The following is a 15,985-nucleotide window of genomic DNA, read 5'->3' as shown; positions in this document are numbered from 1 at the left end:
CTCATTCAAGGTTTTTTCTTTATTTATTTATTTTACTATTTTCTACATTGTAGAATAATAGTGAAGACATCAAAACTATGATATAAATCATATGGAATCATGTAGTAACCGAAAAATTCTTCAAAGTAGCCACCCTTTTCCTTGATGACAGCTTTTCCTGACACCACTCTCCCAGGGCCATCACCTCCTCCCTGTAGGTTGTCTCATCGTTGTTGGTAATCAGGGCTACTACTGTTGTGTCGTCTGAAAACTTAACGATTGAGTTGGAGGCGTGCGTTGTCACGCAGTCATGGGTGAACAGGAAGTACAGGAGGGGGCTGAGCACGCACCCTTGTGGGACCCCTGTGTTGAGGATCAGCAAAGTGCAGGTGTTGTTTCCTACCTTCACAACCTGGGGGCGGCCCGTCAGGAAGTCCAGGACCCATTTTCACAGGGTGGGGTTCAGAGACAGGGCCCCAAGCTTAATGATGAGCTTGGAGGGTACTATGGTGTTGAATGCTGAGCTGTAGTCAATGAACAGAATTCTTACAAAGATATTCCTCTTGTCCAGATGGGATAGGGCAGTGTGCAGTGTGATGGCGATTGCATCGTCTGTGGATCTATTGGGGCGGTAAGCATGTTGAAGGCGTCTAGGGTAAGGTAAAGGTAAAGGAGGGTTAGGGTTAGGAGAGGAGAGGAGGATGAGAATGAGGAGAGGAGCAGGAGGAAGAGAGGAGGAGAGGAACAGGAAGAGGAGAAGGGGGAGAGGAAGAGAAGGAGGAGGAAGAGAGGAGGAGAGGAGGAGGAGGAGGAGAGGAGCAGGAGAAGGAGGAAGAGAGGAGGAGAGGAACAGGAGGATGAGAAGAGGAGGAGAGGAGGAAGAGGAAGAGAAGGAGGAGAGGAGGAGGAGGAGGAGAGGAGGAAGAGAGGAGGCGAGGAGGAGCAGGAGCAGGAGGAAAGGAGCAGGAGGAGGAGGAGGAGAGGAGGAAAAGGGGGAGAGGAACAGGAGAAGGAGAGGAGGAGGAGAAGGAGGAGAGGAGGAGGAGAGGAGGAGGAAGAGAAGGAGGAGAGGAGGAAGAGAGGAGGAATAGAGGAGCAGGAGGAGAAGGAGGAGAGGAGGAGAAGGGGGAGAGGAACAGGAGGAGGAGAGGAGGAGGAGGAGAAGGAGGAGAGGAGCAGGAGGAGGTAGAGAAGGAGGAGAGGAGGAGGAGGAGGGGAGGAGCAAGAGAAGCGGAGCAGGAGGAGAAGGATGAGGACGAATGGAGGAAGATGAGGACGAGCGGAGGAGTAGGTGGAGAGGAAGTGTATGATTGCCCTCCTCTCTAAGCCACAGCCATAGAGGTAATATAATATATACCTGTGAAATAGATATTCAGCGATTTTGGGAGACCAATACACGGCTATTTAATACTGTTAAACTTCCGTCCATCTTCTTGTGTACCACAAACACGTAGAGGTCAATCTAAGTTACTAAAGTAAGTCACCGTTACCAGGTAAAACAGAGCATGAATGGAGATAAAGGTAAAGTAAATAACTGGGTAAGTTCCACGAAGTGGGTGCCTATTAGACATGCAAACTTTAAAGAAATGTTCTTTAAAGTCCAACATTGTCTTATCGTTTAAGTATCCCTTGTACAAATAAACTCACATATAATATCAAACTGATTAAGTTAATTGGGCCTTGAACAGGGTTGACGATAACAGAGTTGACGATAACAGAGTTGACGATAACAGAGTTGACGCTAACAGGGTGGACGATAACAGAGTTGACGCTAACAGAGTTGACGATAACAGGGTTGACGATAACAGCGTTGGCGCTAACAGAGTTGACGCTAACAGAGTTGGCGCTAACAGAGTTGACGCTAACAGAGTTGGCGCTAACAGAGTTGACGCTAACAGAGTTGGCGATAACAGAGTTGACGCTAACAGAGTTGACGATAACAGCGTTGACGATAACAGAGTTGACGCTAACAGAGTTGGCGATAACAGAGTTGACGCTAACAGAGTTGGCGCTAACAGAGTTGGCGATAACAGAGTTGACGCTAACAGAGTTGACGATAACAGCGTTGGCGCTAACAGAGTTGACGATAACAGAGTTGACGATAACAGAGTTGATGATAACAGAGTTGACGATAACAGGGTGGACGATAACAGGGTTGACGATAACAGAGTTGACGATAACAGGGTGGACGATAACAGAGTTGACGATAACAGGGTGGACGATAACAGAGTTGACGCTAACAGAGTTGACGCTAACAGAGTTGACGCTAACAGATTTGATGATAACAGGTTTTAGGTGAAGATCGGCCATTACTCCTCATGAGCATGCAGGGGCCACATGGTGTTCATGAAATGAGGAATTACACATACAGTATGTTCCACACATAATAAACCATTAATCAAATTCAAGTTTCCTAACATGAAATGAGGGACAAAGGGGTTGACAAGGAGACTGACTTTTATACCAGGCTGTTCAGAAGACTCAAACGATGTCCTCTGACTTTTATACCAGGCTGTGCAGAAGACTCAAACGATGTCCTCTGACTTTTATACCAGGCTGTTCAGAAGACTCAAACGATGTCCTCTGACTTTTATACCAGGCTGTTCAGAAGACTCAAACGATGTCATCTGACTTTTATACCAGGCTGTTCAGAAGACTCAAACGATGTCCTCTGACTTTTATACCAGGCTGTTCAGAAGACTCAAACGATGTCCTCTGACTTTTATACCAGGCTGTTCAGAAGACTCAAACGATGTCCTCTGACTTTTATACCAGGCTGTTCAGAAGACTCAAACGATGTCCTCTGACTTTTATACCAGGCTGTTCAGAAGACTCAAACGATGTCATCTGACTTTTATACCAGGCTGTTCAGAAGACTCAAACGATGTCCTCTGACTTTTATACCAGGCTGTTCAGAAGACTCAAACGATGTCCTCTGACTTTTATACCAGGCTGTGCAGAAGACTCAAACGATGTCATCTGACTTTTATACCATACTGTTCAGAAGACTCAAACGATGTCCTCTGCAGTGAACCATTTCACTTTTAAAGGGGTAAATATTTTTGGGGCATAACTGGGTTAAAATTGAGGGACATAAATAATGTAAATGCATCACTTAATGACATTTAATATAAATAATAGTCTTCAGAAAGGACATTGTCAAAGCAGCAACAATAACTGGGCCTTTACAACGATGGTCAAACTTGGAGACATTTTGGGATTAAGTGGGTTAAAATCTTCCTAGAAGGGACATGTCAAAATGATGAATTTCGACAGTTTAGCAAGTCTTTATTCAGCCTACTGATTAGAGCGTTGGGCCAGTAACCAGAAGTCATCTAGGTCCCTGAAACGCAGGTAGCCTAGTGGTTAGACCGTTGGGCCAGTAACCAGAAGTCATCTAGGTCCCTGAAACGCAGGTAGCCTAGTGGTTAGACCGTTGGGCCAGTAACCAGAAGTAGTAATCTAGGTCCCTGAAACGCAGGTAGCCTAGTGGTTAGACCGTTGGGCCAGTAACCATAAGTCATCTAGGTCCCTGAAACGCAGGTAGCCTAGTGGTTAGACCGTTGGGCCAGTAACCATAAGTCATCTAGGTCCCTGAAACGCAGGTAGCCTAGTGGTTAGACCGTTGGGCCAGTAACCAGAAGTCATCTAGGTCCCTGAAACGCAGGTAGCCTAGTGGTTAGACCGTTGGGCCAGTAACCATAAGTCATCTAGGTCCCTGAAACGCAGGTAGCCTAGTGGTTAGACCGTTGGGCCAGTAACCAGAAGTCATCTAGGTCCCTGAAACGCAGGTAGCCTAGTGGTTAGACCGTTGGGCCAGTAACCATAAGTCATCTAGGTCCCTGAAACGCAGGTAGCCTATTGGTTAGACCGTTGGGCCAGTAACCATAAGTCATCTAGGTCCCTGAAACGCAGGTAGCCCTAGTGGTTAGACCGTTGGGCCAGTAACTATAAGTCATCTAGGTCCCTGAAACGCAGGTAGCCTAGTGGTTAGACCGTTGGGCCAGTAACCAGAAGTAGTAATCTAGTTCCCTGAAACGCAGGTAGCCTAGTGGTTAGAGTTGGGCCAGTAACCAGAAGTAGTAATCTAGTTCCCTGAAACGCAGGTAGCCTAGTGGTTAGAGAGTTGGGCCAGTAACCAGAAGTAGTAATGTAGTTCCCTGAAACGCAGGTAGCCTAGTGGTTAGAGCGTTGGGCCAGTAACCAGAAGTAGTAATCTAGTTCCCTGAAACGCAGGTAGCCTAGTGGTTAGAGAGTTGGGCCAGTAACCAGAAGTAGTAATCTAGGTCCCTGAAACGCAGGTAGCCTAGTGGTTAGACCGTTGGGCCAGTAACCATAAGTCATCTAGGTCCCTGAAACGCAGGTAGCCTAGTGGTTAGACCGTTGGGCCAGTAACTATAAGTCATCTAGGTCCCTGAAACGCAGGTAGCCTAGTGGTTAGACCGTTGGGCCAGTAACCAGAAGTAGTAATCTATTCCCTGAAACGCAGGGTAGCCTAGTGGTTAGACCGTTGGGCCAGTAACCAGAAGTAGTAATCTAGGTCCCTGAAACGCAGGTAGCCTAGTGGTTAGACCGTTGGGCCAGTAACCAGAAGTCATCTAGGTCCCTGAAACGCAGGTAGCCTAGTGGTTAGACCGTTGGGCCAGTAACCAGAAGTCATCTAGGTCCCTGAAACGCAGGTAGCCTAGTGGTTAGACCGTTGGGCCAGTAACCAGAAGTAGTAATCTAGGTCCCTGAAACGCAGGTAGCCTAGTGGTTAGACCGTTGGGCCAGTAACCAGAAGTCATCTAGGTCCCTGAAACGCAGGTAGCCTAGTGGTTAGACCGTTGGGCCAGTAACCATAAGTCATCTAGGTCCCTGAAACGCAGGTAGCCTAGTGGTTAGACCGTTGGGCCAGTAACCATAAGTCATCTAGGTCCCTGAAACGCAGGCAGCCTAGTGGTTAGACCGTTGGGCCAGTAACCATAAGTCATCTAGGTCCCTGAAACGCAGGTAGCCTAGTGGTTAGACCGTTGGGCCAGTAACCAGAAGTAGTAATCTAGTTCCCTGAAACGCAGGTAGCCTAGTGGTTAGAGAGTTGGGCCAGTAACCAGAAGTAGTAATCTAGTTCCCTGAAACGCAGGTAGCCTAGTGGTTAGAGAGTTGGGCCAGTAACCAGAAGTAGTAATCTAGTTCCCTGAAACGCAGGTAGCCTAGTGGTTAGAGAGTTGGGCCAGTAACCATAAGTAATCTAGGTCCCTGAAACACAGGTAGCCTAGTGGTTAGAGAGTTGGGCCAGTAACCAGAAGTATTAATCTAGTTCCCTGAAACGCAGGTAGCCTAGTGGTTAGAGCGTTGGGCCAGTAACCAGAAGTAGTAATCTAGTTCCCTGAAACGCAGGTAGCCTAGTGGTTAGAGAGTTGGGCCAGTAACCAGAAGTAGTAATCTAGTTCCCTGAAACGCAGGTAGCCTAGTGGTTAGAGAGTTGGGCCAGTAACCAGAAGTAGTAATCTAGTTCCCTGAAACGCAGGTAGCCTAGTGGTTAGAGAGTTGGGCCAGTAACCAGAAGTAATAATCTAGTTCCCTGAAACGCAGGTAGCCTAGTGGTTAGAGAGTTGGGCCAGTAACCAGAAGTAGTAATCTAGTTCCCTGAAACGCAGGTAGCCTAGTGGTTAGAGCGTTGGGCCAGTAACCAGAAGTAGTAATCTAGTTCCCTGAAACGCAGGTAGCCTAGTGGTTAGAGAGTTGGGCCAGTAACCAGAAGTAGTAATCTAGTTCCCTGAAACGCAGGTAGCCTAGTGGTTAGAGAGTTGGGCCAGTAACCAGAAGTAGTAATCTAGTTCCCTGAAACGCAGGTAGCCTAGTGGTTAGAGAGTTGGGCCAGTAACCAGAAGTAGTAATCTAGTTCCCTGAAACGCAGGTAGCCTAGTGGTTAGAGTTGGGCCAGTAACCAGAAGTAGTAATCTAGTTCCCTGAAACGCAGGTAGCCTAGTGGTTAGACCGTTGGGCCAGTAACCAGAAGTAGTAATCTAGTTCCCTGAAAGCGCAGGTAGCCTAGTGGTTAGAGAGTTGGGCCAGTAACCAGAAGTAGTAATCTAGTTCCCTGAAACGCAGGTAGCCTAGTGGTTAGAGAGTTGGGCCAGTAACCAGAAGTAGTAATCTAGTTCCCTGAAACGCAGGTAGCCTAGTGGTTAGACCGTTGGGCCAGTAACCAGAAGTAGTAATCTAGTTCCCTGAAACGCAGGTAGCCTAGTGGTTAGAGAGTTGGGCCAGTAACCAGAAGTAATATAGGTCCCTGAAACCATCTCATACAGTTGTTTTCCATCAGAGACAGTTACAGAGCAGTTCTACCTACAATCCAACCTCCCTATAGCCTTCTGAGGCTGTGACCTCATTCAGTGAGCTGTGTGAATATTGTGAGCTTTGTGAAATCTAAACAGAAAAATGAACAAGGGATCGCCATGGTTACCCAGTTGCACTTTACAGCCCGTTAACAACAGTGTCACTGAGTGCGACTGGCTTACATTTAATGCTGTGTTAATGTGAGAGACTGGGGTCAAAGTTTGTTGAAATGGGAGGGGATCTAACCACATGCTCGGCAGTGTGTGTGTGTGCGCCTGGCACTGCCTGCATATGTGTGCGTGTGTGTGTGTGTGTGTGTACCAGAGGAGAACGACTGCTCCCTCTCATTGAAGCCACGGGAGTTTAAGGCCGACCACGGTACTGCAGGCATTGTTTATGGAAAACAGGATCCGCCATTATAGTGAATGAAAGAACGGCAATCTTTGTGTGAATAATTGTAAAAAATAAAACAATCATGGTACCAATAATTGGATAATAATGCAACTGACGTACTGTATGTCCTTTTAAATAAAACCACACAGAGGAGATAAGGTTGCTAATGGAGGCCTGCAGTACCCAGGTTGGCCTTCAACTTCAGTTGCTCAATGAGAGGGGGCAGCACTGAGCTAGCCTGCAAAGTCACTTCCTGGAATAGTTCAAACGGCGCATGGTATGTCTCCATGAGACTCCCTCTTAACCGACGTCATTTACCTTCAATGTGCTATGGAACATACACATAGGAATGAGTGTCGCGTTCGATGGCTTTGTCGTATATATACAGTCGTTGGTGTTTACTCACCAGTGAAGGAGTATTGGTAGAGCTCCTGGAGGTGAGAGGGGGCCTGCGGAGGGCGGTACTGGATCCGGCCCTGGTTGATGTCAGCTTGGGTGAAGAAGGACACTGAGTTGTAGGGTCTGTCACGATGTTCCACGGAACCTGAGGACGTCAGTTTATTATGGATCCCGTGTTCGGGGCTTCCTAATACGTGTACAAGCTACGAAGTCAAAATTGGCTGAAAATTGGCTGATATAGATTTTTGGTATCAATTTAAGTAAAGGTTAGGTTTAGTGGCTAAGGGTAAGAGTTATTTTAAAATCAGATTTCCAGCTGGACTGGTAGCGAAAATATTCAGCCTCCTTGGCATTTTTCCTATTTTGTTGCCTGGAATTAAAATATATTTTTGGAGGGTTTGTATCATGTGATTTACACAACATGTCTACCACTTTGAAGATGCAACATCTTTTTTATTGTGAAACAAACAAGAAATAAGACAAAAAAACAGAAAACTTGAGCGTGCATAACGATTCACCCCCCCCAAGTCAATACTTTGTAGAGCCACCTTTCTCAGCATTTACAGCTGCAAGTCTCTTGGGGTATGTCTCTATAAGCTTGGCACATCTAGCCACTGGGATTTTTGCCCATTCTTCAAGCCAAAACTGCTCCAGCTCCTTCAAGTAGGATGGGTTCCGCTGGTGTACAGCAACCTTCAAGTCATACCACAGATTCTCAATTGGATTAACTAGGGCATTCTAATACATTTAAATGTTTCCCCTTAAACCACTCGAGTGTTGCTTAGGGTCATTGTCCTGCTGGAAGGTGAACCTCTGTCCCAGTGTCACATCTCTTGAAGACTGAAACAGGTTTCCCTCAAGAATTTCCCGGTATTTAGCGCCATCCATCATTCCTTCAATTCTGACCAGTTTCCCAGTCCCTGCTGATGAAAAACATCTCCACAACATGATGCTGCCACCACCATGCTTCACTGTGGGGATGGGATTCTCAGGATGATGAGAGGTGTTGGGTTTGCGCCAGACAGTGTTTTTCTTAATGCCCAAAAAGCTAAATTTTCGTCTGACCAGAGTACCTTCTTCCGTATGTTTGGGGAGTCTCCGACATGCCTTTCGGTGAACACCAAACGTGTTTGTTTATTTTTTTCTTTAAGCAATGGCTTTTTTCTGGCCACTCTTCCGTAAAGCCCAGCTCTGTGGAGTGTACGACTTAAAGTGGTCATATAGACAGATATTCCAATCTCCACTGTGGAGCTTTGCAGCTCCTTCAGGGTTATCTTTGGTCTCTTTGTTGCCTCTCTGATTAATGCCCTCCTTGCCTGGTCCATGAGTTTTGGTGGGTGGCCCTCTCTTGGCAGGTTTGTTGTGGTGCCATATTCTTGCCATTCCTGTCCCCTCCTGTCCGCTCCTGTCCCCTCCTGTCCCCTCCTGTCCGCTCCTGTCCCATCCTGTCCCCTCTTGTCCCCTCCTGTCTGCTCATGTCCGCTCCTGTCCCTTCCTGTCCCCCTCCTGTCTGCTCCTGTCCCCTCCTGTCTGCTCCTGTCCCCTCCTGTCTGCTCCTGTCCCTTCCTGTCCCCTCCTGTCTGCTCCTGTCCCTTCCTGTCCCCTCCTGTCCGCTCCTGTCCCCTCCTGTCTGCTCCTGTCTGCTCCTGTCCCTTCCTGTCCCCTCCTGTCTGCTCCTGTCTGCTCCTGTCCCTTCCTGTCCCCTCCTGTCTGCTCCTGTCTGCTCCTGTCCCTTCCTGTCCCCTCCTGTCCCCTCCTGTCCCCTCCTGTCCCCTCCTGTCCGCTCCTGTCCCCTCCTGTCCCTTCCTGTCTGCTCCTGTCCCCTCCTGTCCCCCCCTGTCTGCTCCTGTCTGCTCCTGTCCCCTCCTGTCTGCTCCTGTCCGCTCCTGTCCCCTCCTGTCCGCTCCTGTCCCCTCCTGTCCGCTCCTGTCCCCTCCTGTCTGCTCCTGTCCCCTCCTGTCTGCTCCTGTCCCCTCCTGTCCCCTCCTGTCCCCTCCTGTCCCCTCCTGTCCCCTCCTGTCTGCTCCTGTCCCCTCCTGTCCCCTCCCGTCTGCTCCTGTCCCCCCTGTCCCTTCCTGTCTGCTCCTGTTCCCTCCTGTCCCCTCCTGTCCCCTCCTGTCTGCTCCTGTCTGCTCCTGTCCCCTCCTGTCTGCTCCTGTCCGCTCCTGTATTGAGAAGTGTGTGTGAGATGGATGTACTGTATTTGTGTGTGTGTGTGTAGATTACCTTGTTCCTGAGGTAGGGGCCTGGTGATGTTGTAGACCAGCTTTTCACTGGGAGTCGCAGAGTCCACAAAGGACAAATCTGTGGGTGTTAGCACGGTCACACGATCTTCCAGAGCCTGCATGGACACACACACACACACACACACACACACACACACACACACACACACACACACACACACACACACACACACACACACACACACACACACACACACACACACACACACACACACACACACACACACACACACACACACACACACACACACACACATCATTGGTGCCTATGCCACAGGGAGATTTCCCCCTAGCCCTGTTTCTCCCTTACAGTCATGTGCAGGTCACAGGCAGGTGCTAGCTGGGGGAACCCTGGGAGTTCAGGCATCACTCCGATAGTGAGGGTCTGAGCATCACTCAGCGTGTCTGGAGAACCCTCACTGGTCACCTGGAAGAAGAGGGAGGCGATTTTGAATCATCACAACAAACCTTTATCATCAGCAAGATTCAGCATACTGTATATAACTACTATTATGTAAGGACTGTAACAGGGTAGAAGGAGGGTTACAGGGTAGAGGGAGGGTAACAGGGTAGAGGGACCGTAACAGGGTAGAAGGACTGTAACAGGGTAGAAGGAGGTAGCAGGACCGTAACAGGTTAGAGGGACCGTAACAGGGTAGAAGGACTGTAACAGGTGAGAAGGACCGTAACAGGGTAGAAGGACCGTAACAGGGTAGAAGGACCGTAACAGGTGAGAAGGACCGTAACAGGGTAGAGGGACTGTAACAGGGTAGAAGGACCGTAACAGGTGAGAAGGACCGTAACAGGGTAGAGGGACCGTAACAGGGTAGAGGGACTGTAACAGGTGAGAAGGACCGTAACAGGGTAGAGGGACCGTAACAGGGTAGAAGGACCGTAACAGGGTAGAAGGACCGTAACAGGGTAGAAGGACCGTAACAGGTGAGAAGGACCGTAACAGGTAGAGGGACCGTAACAGGGTAGAGGGACTGTAACAGGTGAGAAGGACAGTAACAGGGTAGAGGGACCGTAACAGGGTACAAGGACCGTAACAGGGTAGAGGGACCGTAACAGGTTAGAGGACCGTAACAGAGGTAGAAGGACCGTAACAGAGTAGAGGGACCGTAACAGGGTAGAGGGACCGTAACAGGGTAGAAGGACCGTAACAGGGTAGAGGGACCGTAACAGGTGAGAAGGACCGTAACAGGGTAGAGGGACCGTAACAGGTTAGAGGACCGTAACAGGTTAGAGGGACCGTAACAGGGTAGAAGGACCGTAACAGGGTAGAGGGACCGTAACAGGTTAGAGGACCGTAACAGGGTAGAAGGACCGTAACAGGGTAGAGGGACCGTAACAGGGTAGAAGGACCGTAACAGGGTAGAGGGACCGTAACAGGTTAGAGGGACCGTAACAGGGTAGAAGGACCGTAACAGGGTAGAGGGACCGTAACAGGGGTAGAAGGACCGTAACAGGGTAGAGGGACCGTAACAGGGTAGAAGGACTGTAACAGGTGAGAAGGACTGTAACAGGGTAGAGGAAGGTAACAGGGTAGAAGGACCGTAACAGGTAGAAGGACTGTAACAGGGTAGAAGGACTGTAACAGGATAGAGGAAGGTAACAGGGTAGAAGGACCGTAACAGGGTAGAAGGACCGTAACAGGTAGAAGGACTTATACCTTTAGACAGGGTTATACCTTTAGACAGGGTTATACCTTTAGACAGGGTTATACCTTTAGACAGTGAGAGAGCGAGAGAGCGAGAGAGCGAGAGCGAGAGAGAGAGAGAGAGAGAGAGAGAGAGGGATGTATGTGTAGGAGGGGTGGAGGAGGAAGGGAGGGGAGGATACAATTTCAGGGCAATGAATGGAGAAGACAGCAGAGGGAGAAATAATTTGGGATTCGCAGAGGAGAATGGACGAAGAGAAGAAAGAACTACAGGGAGAAAGAAGACAAGGTGAAATAAGAGAGAACAAGATTTGAAAACAAAGCGGAGGAAGACAGGAAGGAAGAAAAGACATGCAGGTAGAAAAACTAAACAGAGAGAGAGTTAGTTGGGTTGTTTGTGAACCTGAGAACAGGCAGACAGGCCAGCTGGCAGGCAGGTAGGTAAGACTGGGGTGGCAGGTGGGTAAGGCTGGGGTGGCAGACAGGCCAGCTGGCAGGCAGGTGGGTAAGGCTGGGGTGGCAGGTGGGTAAGGCTGGGGTGGCAGACGGGTAAGGCTGGGGTGGCAGGTGGGTAAGGCTGGGGTGGCAGACGGGCCAGCTGGCAGGTAGGTGGGTAAGGCTGGGGTGGCAGGTGGGTAAGGCTGGGGTGGCAGACAGGCCAGCTGGCAGGCAGGTGGGTAAGGCTGGGGTGGCAGGTGGGTAAGGCTGGGGTGGCAGGTGGGTAAGGCTGGGGTGGCAGACAGGCCAGCTGGCAGGCAGGTGGGTAAGGCTGGGGTGGCAGGTGGGTAAGGCTGGCAGGCAGGTGGGTAAGGCTGGGGTGGCAGGTGGGTAAGGCTGGCAGGCAGGTGGGTAAGGCTGGGGTGGCAGGTGGGTAAGGCTGGGGTGGCAGACAGGCCAGCTGGCAGGCAGGTGGGTAAGGCTGGGGTGGCAGGTGGGTAAGGCTGGGGTGGCAGACAGGCCAGCTGGCAGGCAGGTGGGTAAGGCTGGGGTGGCAGGTGGGTAAGGCTGGGGTGGCAGACAGGCCAGCTGGCAGGCAGGTGGGTAAGGCTGGGGTGGCAGGTGGGTAAGGCTGGGGTGGCAGGTGGGTAAGGCTGGGGTGGCAGACAGGCCAGCTGGCAGGCAGGTGGGTAAGGCTGGGGTGGCAGGTGGGTAAGGCTGGCAGGCAGGTGGGTAAGGCTGGGGTGGCAGGTGGGTAAGGCTGGCAGGCAGGTGGGTAAGGCTGGGGTGGCAGGTGGGTAAGGCTGGGGTGGCAGACAGGCCAGCTGGCAGGCAGGTGGGTAAGGCTGGGGTGGCAGGTGGGTAAGGCTGGCAGGCAGGTGGGTAAGGCTGGGGTGGCAGGTGGGTAAGGCTGGCAGGCAGGTGGGTAAGGCTGGGGTGGCAGGTGGGTAAGGCTGGCAGGCAGGTGGGTAAGGCTGGGGTGGCAGGTGGGTAAGGCTGGGGTGGCAGGTGGGTAAGGCTGGCAGGCAGGTGGGTAAGGCTGGCAGGCAGGTGGGTAAGGCTGGCAGGCAGGTGGGTAAGGCTGGGGTGGCAGGTGGGTAAGGCTGGCAGGCAGGTGGGTAAGGCTGGGGTGGCAGGTGGGTAAGGCTGGCAGGCAGGTGGGTAAGGCTGGCAGGCAGGTGGGTAAGGCTGGCAGGCAGGTGGGTAAGGCTGGCAGGCAGGTGGGTAAGGCTGGCAGGCAGGTGGGTAAGGCTGGCAGGCAGGTGGGTAAGGCTGGGGTGGCAGGTGGCCTAGTGGTTAGAGCTGACATGGTAGTTAAATAAAGGTCAAATAATAATAAATGCCTCAACACAGCCCCCACTCACCTGGAACTGTAAGGTGTCTCCTTGAGGCCCACTGGACCCGGCAGCGCCAAAGTGTTTGTACCACACAGTGCCCTCATTCACATCCTGCTGAGTGAAGGAGGAGGTTGGGGTAGAGCTCCTGTCATCGGGCGAGGGCTGCCAGCCTTCCACCGGGCCGTCGGCTGGCATGGGCACCAACACCACTTTACCTGGAAGGGAGAGGGAGAGAGAGAATCAGGAAGGGAGGAGAGGAGAGAGAGAATGGGGAGGGGTGGTAAGAGAGGAGAGGGGAGAGAGTCAGGAAGGGAGAGAGAGATGGTAAAGGAGCAGAGCGAGGGGTGATTAGAGAGGAGAGGAGAGAGAATCAGGAAGGGAGAGAGATGGTAAGAGAGGGGAGAGAGAGAATCAGGAAGGAGAGAGAGATGGTAAGAGAGGAGAGGGAGAGAGAGAATCAGGAAGGAGAGAGAGAGGGTAAGAGAGGAGAGGGGGGGTGATGGGAGAGAGAGTCAGGAAGGGAGAGAGATGGTAAGAGGAGAGGAGAGAGAGAATCAGGAAGGGAGAGAGAGAGGGGGTAAAGGGGAGAGGGGGGGTAATTAATGGTTTGAGAGAGATGTGGGAGGGAAGACAGAGTCAGAAAGTCAAATTAGCATCATTGTGAGTAAGCAGAAACATGAGCATGTTTTTTTTGGAGGGGGGGTTAACGTTATGTACCATACCATATTTGGGGCTTCCTTTGGAGCGCGCTATGGTGTAGACGATCTGGTCATCGCTGGCACCCTGATACTCTGTCCTCAGATACCTCTTCCCCAACCGTACCATGCCTCCCTCTCTCACCCACGCGACGGGCACCGACAGAACACGACGAGCCTGGGTAAGCTGTAACACCAGATACAGTATGTAACTATTATTATTTATTATTTTCAAATGACATGGTGTTGTTTCAAAGTACTGTAATTCAATTCAGTTACTCAGCCTGATACCCATTGGGTACTTCTGCTGAGTCATTCATATCAGAACAGGAAGTTGTCTCGTCCTGCCAGCCAACATGCACCGATACGTGAGTTCATTTTCCACATCACGGAGTTAATAACCCTGCTCAGATGTTCTCAGGCCTCATGTCCTCAACCGCGTGAATCAGACAGACAGACAGACAGACAGACAGACAGACAGACAGACAGACAGACAGACAGACAGACAGACAGACAGACAGACAAGAAACATACAGACAGACAGACAGAGAGACAGACAGACAGGCAGACAGACAGACAGACAGACAGACAGACAGACAGACAGACAGACAGACAGACAGACAGACAGTAAGACAGAGAGACAGACAGACAGAGACAGACAGATTACCTTACTGTAATCTCAGAAGGCTCAGAGCCAGAAGGTAACCTTACTGTAATCTCAGCAGGCTCCAGAGCCAGAGGGAAACCTTACTGTAATCTCAGCAGGCTCAAAAGCCAGAGGGGTAACTTTACTGTAATCTCAGCAGGCTCAGAGCTAGAGGGGAAACCTTACTGTAATCTCAGCAGGCTCAGAGCCAGAAAGGAAACCTTACTGTAATCTCCAGCAGGCTCAGAGCCAGAAAGGAAACCTTACTGTAATCTCAGCAGGCTCAGAGCCAGAGAGAAACCTTACTGTAATCTCAGCAGGCTCAGAGCCAGAGAGGGGTAACCTTCCTGTAATCTCAGCAGGCTCAGAGCCAGAGAGTAACCTTCCTGTAATCTCAACAGGCTCAGGGCCAGAGAGGAAACCTTACTGTAATCTCAGCAGGCTCAGAGCCAGAGGGAAACCTTACTGTAATCTCAGCAGGCTCAGAGCCAGAGAGAGTAACCTTACTGTAATCTCAGCAGGCTCAGAGCCAGAGAGGAAACCTTACTGTAATCTCAGCAGGCTCAGAGCCAGAGAGGTAACCTTACTGTAATCTTAGCAGGCTCAAGCCTCTTCATCATCATGTTGCCTGTTAGCCTTAGAGCTGCAATCTGGACCCTTACAAATCAGCTGGGCTAGACAATCTGGACCCTTACAAAATCAGCTGGGTTAGACAATCTGGACCCTTACAAATCAACTGGGTTAGACAATCTGGACCCTTACAAATCAGCTGGGCTAGACAATCTGGACCCTTACAAATCAGCTGGGCTAGACAATCTGGACCCTTACAAATCAGCTGGGCTAGACAATCTGGACCCTTACAAATCAGCTGGGCTAGACAATCTGGACCCTTACAAATCAGCTGGGCTAGACAATCTGGACCCTTACAAATCAGCTGGGCTAGACAATCTGGACCCTTACAAATCAGCTGGGCTAGACAATCTGGACCCTAGCTTTTCTAAAATTATCCGCCCCGCAATTGTTGGCAAACCCTCTTCAGAGGGAGACACTCTAGACCCAAACTGTTACAGGCCTACAGTGGGGCAAAAAGTATTTAGTCAGCCACCAATTGTGCAAGTTCTCCCACTTAAAAATATAGAGAGAGGCCTGTAATTTTTGGGTGGGTGGGTGGGTGGGTGGAAGGTGGGTGGGTGGGAGGGTGGGTGGGTGGGTGGGTGGGTGGGTGGGTGGGAGGGAGGGAGGGAGGGTGGGTGGGTGGGTGGGTGGGAGGGAGGGTGGGTGGGTGGGTGGGTGCCTATGTAGAAAAAAAACAAAATATATATATTCATAAAAATAAATGTTTTTTTTCATTTCCAGCTACAACAGTCATTTACAACATTAACAATGTCTACACTGTATTTCTGATCAATTTGATGTTATTTTAAGGGACAAAAAAGTTCCTCTTCTTTGAAAAACAAGAACATTTCCAAGTGACCCCAAACTTTAAAACTCTAAACTCTAAAAAATAATGTCCATGCCTGAAACAAACATCCTGGTTCTATTTGTATTGATCAAAAAGAAAAAGTATGAACCCTTTGGAATTACCTGGATTTCTACATAAATTGGTCAAATGGGATCTGAGTTGAGCTCTAAGTTGCAACAATAGACAGTGCTTAAACTTAAACTAATTGTTTTTTCTTCTTTAATAGTAGAGTGATTTATTTAATATTTTAATTATTTCATTACATTCCCAGTGAGTCAAAAGTTGCCTTTAAATTGTTTAACTTGGGTCAACAGTTTTGGGTAGCCTTTCTAAACTTCCCACAATAATTGGTGGAGGTGGGTGGGTGGGTGGGATGGGTGGGTGGGATGGGTGGGTGGGTGGGTGGGTG

General features: G+C 50.1%; 1 protein-coding gene across 1 annotated transcript; it reads right to left on the bottom strand.

Annotated features, from left to right (window-relative positions):
* Positions 1 to 7,091: 7,091 nt before the first annotated feature.
* Positions 7,092 to 13,651, bottom strand: LOC127920536 (extracellular matrix organizing protein FRAS1-like). The gene is made up of 5 exons (XM_052504583.1): positions 13,496 to 13,651; positions 12,801 to 12,988; positions 9,649 to 9,765; positions 9,319 to 9,433; positions 7,092 to 7,237 (listed from the first exon to the last, which is right to left on the bottom strand). The coding sequence occupies exons 1-5, from the start codon at positions 13,596 to 13,598 to the stop codon at positions 7,092 to 7,094; spliced, it is 669 nt and encodes a 222-aa protein (XP_052360543.1). The 5' UTR covers positions 13,599 to 13,651.
* Between the last annotated feature and the right edge of the window lie 2,334 nt (positions 13,652 to 15,985).

Source organism: Oncorhynchus keta, unplaced genomic scaffold, assembly GCF_023373465.1.
Source record: "Oncorhynchus keta strain PuntledgeMale-10-30-2019 unplaced genomic scaffold, Oket_V2 Un_contig_19853_pilon_pilon, whole genome shotgun sequence".
Taxonomy (NCBI): Eukaryota; Metazoa; Chordata; class Actinopteri; order Salmoniformes; family Salmonidae; genus Oncorhynchus; species Oncorhynchus keta.
This window is presented reverse-complemented; position numbering and strand designations above follow the sequence as displayed.